The sequence below is a fragment of the Corvus brachyrhynchos genome, unplaced genomic scaffold (assembly GCF_000691975.1).
Source record: "Corvus brachyrhynchos isolate BGI_N302 unplaced genomic scaffold, ASM69197v1 scaffold595, whole genome shotgun sequence".
NCBI classification, from domain to species: Eukaryota; Metazoa; Chordata; class Aves; order Passeriformes; family Corvidae; genus Corvus; species Corvus brachyrhynchos.
The window spans coordinates 1,194,547-1,201,750 of NW_008238373.1; the positions used below are offsets into that span (position 1 = coordinate 1,194,547).

General features: G+C 43.2%; 1 protein-coding gene across 1 annotated transcript in view; it reads left to right on the forward strand.

The window, feature by feature from the left end:
* The first annotated feature begins 3,178 nt into the window (after window positions 1-3,178).
* LOC108447166 (ligand-dependent nuclear receptor-interacting factor 1-like) overlaps window positions 3,179-7,204 on the forward strand; it is a 6,905-nt gene continuing 2,879 nt past the window's right edge. Inside the window, exons 1-2 of the mRNA XM_017736360.1 lie at window positions 3,179-3,190; window positions 5,497-6,615. Of these exons, the coding sequence (XP_017591849.1) occupies window positions 3,179-3,190; window positions 5,497-6,615 (1,131 nt within the window). The remainder of the gene's footprint in view (window positions 3,191-5,496; window positions 6,616-7,204) is intronic.

The window sequence follows — 7,204 nt, forward strand, 5'->3', positions numbered from 1 at the left end:
CGGCCCCAAGGGCGCAGGTGGTGGAAAAGGTGGAATGTGTCAAAATTAAGGCAGGGTGTTCTTTGATATGTAAGGTCCTTGTATACTTTCACACAGAATCAATGAGGTTGGAAAATACCTCCCTCTGAGATCGAGTCCAAGCTGAGAGCTAACTGGCACACTCAGTCGTTCCTTAAACACCTCCAAGGATGGTGAATCCACCGTCTCCCTGGGCAGTCCTTAGCTCAGTCCATGCTCCTGTATGCTACTGAGTCATGCTGAACTGCTGTGCCCAAGCACAAGAAGCTGGACTTACAATTATGAAAACCTGGTGATGACTCCTGTGTCCCTGTAGTTCAGGGCCACACACAGACACAAGGGTCTGCCACTGAGGGATATAATTCCCCCATCTTCATCACACAGCTGGTGACCATGAAGCATCTAGCTCCCTAGTGACTTTAAAATCAATGAGGAGCAGGCATCAGGTAAGGACTGGAATAAGTGGAATCATTTAAAAAGGAAGGTATTTAAGTGTAATCAATCTGTTCAGCTATGGAAGGTGCATAGAAACAATGAGATCAAGTTAATTCTGGTTCACTAGATAGAGCTTCCCCAGCATCTGCTTTGCTGAGTGCCCTTCTAGGTTGCTGTAAGGCCCTAAAAAACTTACTCAAGGAGTGCAGGCAGTCCACTCAGTCTCTTGTGCCACAGGCTGGTAAGAGCCACAAATTACAAGAACAGGGACAACCGTCAGCTTGTAGTTGAAATGAGAACCTCAGGTGCTCTGGTGCTAGGGTGGTGGAAGAATCCTGACAGCAGAGGTATGGGAGGATGTGCTGACACACTGATGAGCTGTGCAGGGCATCTGACATCCACAGAGCTCATATCTGACACAGCTGATGCATTCCAGTGCGTGCACTGCGCTCTGCAGCACGCTGGCAGGGCACAGTCGCTTGTAGGAAACACTACAAACCTGTATTTTCCTGAGGCATGCACAGACTTTAGCTGGTGCCTTGCAGGCCCACAAGCATGTCTGTGTGGTGTTCTTTGTTCTGGTGCTGCACGTGGTCATAGCTTACTTTCTCAAGCTGTACAGGGGTGCTTGCCTTTTCCTATTCTTCAAGTTGCCCCTTGGAGGCTATGCATTGTTTCCAAACAGGTATTGTCACAAGCTGAAGGAGGACACCTTTTTTCAAAATCAGTATATCATATTTATATATCACAGCTCAGCATCTGAAACAGATAAATAAACATAGTGTATTATGAGCAAGTGCTTGATATGCTAGGACTTGCTCCAGAACCCACTGAAATTGGAATTTTTTCCCGAGGCATTTAAAGAAAACTGTTGTGCAGGCAAAAAAAAAAAAAAGCCAATATGAAGTCTAACACCTACTCATTGTCTGTGACATGCTGCATCACATTCCCAAATCGGTGTGAAAAAGACAGATAGAGGGTTGATGTATAAACTTTCTCTCTCCTTTCCAAACTGTAAGCAGATAAAGAACACAACCTTCTAGTTTGGAGTCTCCTTACCTCCTTGCCGGCAGAGCACAGCAGACGGGCTGTCACCCAGGTTCCTGAAGGGCTGGGCTGAGCTGAGCTGGGCCACAGCAGGGAATAATGGGATGGGATGGGATGGGATGGGATGGGATGGGATGGGATGGGATGGGATGGGATGGGAAGGGCCAGAACAAATGTGCCAGGAGTGGAAGTTTCTTTACTCCCTTTGGCCACAGGGCTTGTTTTTGTCCTCACTCCTGAGCACTGCCTGGCAATGCAAGAGAAACAAGGGGAACAGCACTCAGGAAAGGCCAGGAGGGAGGCTTGGGCATGCTAACGCTTTCCCTTCCAGAGCCACCAAGGCCCTGACTGGAGGACAAGGACATCTGAAGGGGCAGCGAGGAACTGTGGCCAGGCTGTGCAATGGGGAGGGCTCAGGCAGGGCCTCCAGGGCTCCCCCAGGAAAGGTGGGATGCATGTTCGGTGAGCCACAGGGAGAGCTGCCATCCCTGGCCCCTGGGGTCCCAGACACTGCAGCCCTGCTGAGGCCAAAGGGACAGAAAGGTAGAGGGACACAAGGGTTAGCTCCATGGTACAGGTCACAGAATCATGTGTTGGAAGGGACCCAGAAGCATCATCGAGTCTGACTCTTTCAGTGAATGCTCCATACAGGGATCAAAGCCGCATGGTGCCCAGGGCCCTGCCCTTCATGGGGGGTGGGCACCGCGGCACAGCCAGGCAGGCTGGAGGGCAGTGCGGCCGCGCGGGCACGGCCCGGGGCCTGCAGGCAGTGGCTGGTGCAGCGGGGGGCAGCCAGTGTGCCCCAGAGCAGCTGTTGAACCCGCCGGTGCCCAGCAGCCATTGGAAGGTTCTGGAAGGCTCTCTGCTGCTTTGGCCGTTGCCACAGCAGTTGCTGCTGCAGTTGAAGGCTGCGCTTCCAGCCCGGCGCCTGTGCTCTGGCTGTAATGGTAACTCAACCTCAGCCCCTTGTTCCATTCCCCCAGCCCACACTGGCTGTACTGCTGAGGCTGGGGCTTGACCCCAAACCAGGAGCCTGAGGAGGTGTTCTGGCCATACGTGGCCCCATGGGCACCGCTGTGGGGTTAAATCTGATGGGGAAGCTGAGGGTGTTACACAGCAGGGCCTGGTGCCAGAAGGAAACCCATGGAGAAAGCCTTACTGGCTCAGGAGGGCCCTGTGCCTTCCACTCTCAAGGCTGGGGGGACCCAGGAAATTGCCACCATGTGCATGGCCTCTACTCAAATTATTGTTGGGCCTTCGCTTCTGGCCACCATCAGAGGCAGGAACTGGGCTAGAAGGGCCCCTTGCATGTGCATGACACATTCTTACCAAAAATAATGAAACTTGAAATATGAATTTTAGTCGTTTTTGTGAGTCTTCTTAAGACTCTTTGATGTCTTCATCTCTGGTGAAGAGAGGGCAATGGTGAGGTAGAGTCATAAAAATGAGATTGTGAGACCAGTTCAGATGGAAAAGATTTATATCCATGAAATCTAAATAATAGAGAAATCTGTGCTGCTCAGTTCCTAAATGTGAGATTTTGCTTTGCAGTCTGCAAGTTTTAAGAAGAAAGAAGGATTTCTTTCAGATTTTTTCTTTTTTGGTGTAAATAAGGAAATTTTAAGGCATGTAAATATAGTCATTCTTTTTTTCAGTTTTATTGGGAACCTTGAGACCCATGACACAAGGGGTAATCTCTTAAACTCAAGGACTGACAAAATGACACAACCAAGGTCACTACTGTACATTAATATGTGCACTGTAATGTACAGTACAGTACATTATTCATCAAAGTTGGAGACTATACCAGACGAGCTCCATCACTACATCAATTGGTTCAGAACTATCACAGTTGAGCTACAACTTCTGAGAATCAGAGACTTTCTCTTCTGCAATGACATCTGCCTGTTTTTTAGCTGGCTTCACAGTTAACCAAGATTTCTTTATCTCAAAAATAGAAACCTTTTTTCTTACCTTTTTTTTTTAGTTTTAGTTCAATTGCTGTGTCTCCAGGTTTCTGAGACTTTCTGGTTTTTAAGATGCTAATAGACTTTCTAGGTCAGAAGACTGGCCCTAGCTTTATCATACCACAGTGCTGGATGTAGTAAAACCCCCTAAAACCAGAAGTGAAAAAGCAGAACAAAAAAACTCAGCTCATCAGATAAAGCAAAGGAAAAAAACTGATTTACAGTCTGCTTCTACAGAAGCACTTCACTCCTCCTGTATGTACAATTAATTATTCAAATAACTTGCTGACAATTGATATAAATGTTCTTGATCAGAGTCCTGGAGCTGGGTGATTACATCTTGATGTATGCATCATAAATGCAGGAGATACAGCTTAGATGATGACAAAATGTCATTTTATATTTCAGTTTATTCATTTTTACTAAATAAAAGGACTCAGAAAATTTAATTTTTATGATCCTAAACAGCTCACAGCTTGCTGAACTTGTCTTTATTGCATTTTTTTTTGTAAGTTAAGTAGTAGAACCTCTTCAGTTATGGAGGTGAATCTCACCTGTATTTTAATATTTAGGAAAGCTAAAAGCCACCTTAGAGTTGTGTGACTGACATACAAGTAATGTGAGTGTGTATGTTTACTTTCTACAAAATCATGTCTGTAGTGCTGAGTAGGTTATTCCGAGGAGAATATAACCACTGGAGAACTAGCAGTTAATTCAAAGTTAATTTGTTAATTTCTCTCAGGATACAAATTTAAATTTCATGTTTCCTTCTACTGTAAATTCAACTATATTCTTATGATTGTTTAGTTTTTTTCAGTTACACTGGTGCTTAGTAAATTGTAATATGTGTCAGATAAACATCTGAACTTGTTTTTTTTTATCTTTTTACATCTTTATTAAAAGCCATGACAAAGCTACCGGGTCTGATTCTGCTACAGCAGAGAGTAGTGTAGGCTGAGGTTGATTGCTGAAGTGAAATCATTCTGCTGATGCCTTTTCCTGGTCTTAAAAATCAAGAGTCAAACACAGTTAGAAGGGGAAAAGGGATTTTACCTCTGTATTTATTTTAAGGATCCTTAGGTGCACTACATCCAGGTCGAATGCACCTCAATGCACACCACAATGCACCCCCCAAAAGATCTGGTATATCATTATAGGTCTTACTAATTAGCATACCTATCAAAGATTCCCCAATGAGAGGCTCAAGTGAGCCCCCCCCTCCCTGAGGAGCCTTCCCCTGGATGGTTCCATCTTAGTTTACAGAATGTGTTCTGGAGAGGACCTTGGGGTCTGGGGCACACTGATCCCCGGCTACAAGGCTTCTAAAATGTTTAGTCTCCTAGCTTGAATAACAAGTCCAAGAATGTAGGCAAAAAGCACTAAGAATATAGAATTTATAAAAAGGTATAAAGGGGTTTAAAAGAAAAGGCAAAAAATCATCATGGCATCACTGCAAGCAAAGTACAAAATTGATTGTAAAGGTCTTTGGTTAAGACCATTATTATTAAAAATATGCATTGATTTTAACAGTGTTGTGTCTAAGAAGATTGTATCTTCTTACATGAGGGAGTGTGACATCTAAACACAATAGATCCTGTCCACCAGAAGCTTGCAGTATTAGGTAAATTCCTATGGAAGCAAGCAGAAACCCACTGCCAATTTAAGTCAAGATTGGAAGTATCTCACAGCAAATTACTATTGCAGAAAAATTCTATTGGCTAGATGAGCTGTAGTTAATACTTAAATGACATATTTCTGTTTATTAATTTTCTTTGAGGTAATGAAGAAAAATCTCCGTGTGCATTTACAAACATGTAATCACATTTTAATTTCTGTTCACTTTTATTGTAAGCATGTGAGGCTGCACAAGTGAAGCCCTTCTAGAAAGAGGTGAAAATAGATGAGATCTGCTGAAACTCCTTTTGCATCCTCTTTCCTCCAGAAGCCTTTCTAATGTGTACAACTGCCCCTTGATAAAAGCTCATCTGTTTAAACAGAATCCATTAAGTCAAACCACAACAATTGTTAGGAGGTGGATACCAGGGATGCATCTGCTCTGGCAGGAGAGGATCAGCAAATGAGCAGCGAGGAAGATTTCAATATGCTAGAATATAGTGGCATGACCTCTGCTGGCAGAGGAAAGTTCTCAACAGATTTTAAGTTTCAGAGTAATGAAACCTCAGCTTCAAAGCACTCTCTGCAAAGAGGCTTCTCACTTACTCATGCTAACCAAGAAGACAAAATATCCATTTCTGAAATTTCTGATCCTCTTAAACTTACTGAAGAACCTCAGGCACAGATTTTAAAACCTGATCTAGAGGTACCACATCAAGCCAAAATTGCATTAATACCACTATCTTTCTTCCCATCTAAACTACAGCAACTACTGTTAACCGCAGCAAGAAGGTTCTCTGAAGTAAGACAAGCAGCAGAAACACAATCTGTAATTTACATATGGCCAATAATAAAGACGCAAGAGAGTTCCGGATCCTTCTGGCACAATTTTTCAAAGCCTTTAATACCAAGCAGCCCAGACTTAACAAGGCACTGTTCTAGTCCTGATGTAACTGAAGATGAGAAATGTTCCCAAATAACCCCAATGAAAGAGCTTGCACAGAAAGAGCCAGATGGAAAGACAGCAAGATCCTATCCTCTTATTGTAAAGTCATCTAACAGTGTTGTTTCAGAAATTTTAAAGTCACTCAGCAATAAGGATTATAAGAATATGTTAACACTTTCATCTATTAGTCCTGTTGGAGAGCAACCGGAAATTCCTCTCTTTAAGGGAAATGCTCTAATGATCTCTAATGGTCAAGTCTACCTTCTATATGTAATGAGGCATGAAGAGTTGGCAGCAGAAATGAAAATAGCTGGCCACCATATGTTGTTTATGAAGACCATCGTTTGGCTCATTACGTGTCCTTCTGTTCGTAAACTAACATTCCAAGTTTCACATGCACTGCTGTTGAGAGAGGATGCTGTGAAGCAGAACATAAAATGTCTTACAACCTGTGCTACCCCCACACCCCAAAAGAAAACATCAAATGAAACACATTTCTCTTCACCCAAGATGACTACCATCTCTCAGCCCAAGAACTGCTCCCCTCTTGCTAGGAAAAGGCAGCAGGTGGTAACTTATGATGATCAGGTGAGTGTCTGTGTATGGACAGTAAATTTCTCTCCTCTTCAACAGAGCTGAACGCAAAGTGCACTATTCAGAATATTGATAAGAAGGCAAGGGCTGTGAAAGATGAGTGACCTGGTTTTGTTCATGCTTTTGTGGGGAAGCTAAACAGAAATCCAGTGGATACAATCACTGTAGAGGAAATCAAATTAAGGCTTGCAGGCCTATAAGACTTTACTGTTTATAAAAAAAGATATATAATTACATAATTCTGAGAAAAAAATACGGCCTGAGATATACCAAAATTTTTCTAGTATTTGAACAGGACCAAAGGATTTCATTCTATTGCTATTTAGAGAACAATAGGGCAAAATTTAATACAATGGCAAGATATTTCCCAAAGGAGAAGGTTGTTCTGAAAACAGGTGATGAGTGCCATCATGATAATTTTTTAAAGTAACAATGGAAGAATAGAGAAGGGATGGCTTGCAAGATCCCTCCTGAATTAAATTCTTCTTGCAAAGCCACATCGTCAAGGTACGTGAGTGTAGAAAAAAAGCTGTGAAAATAAACTGGGGTGGGAGGAAAATGACTAGTCAACACTCACTTCCCG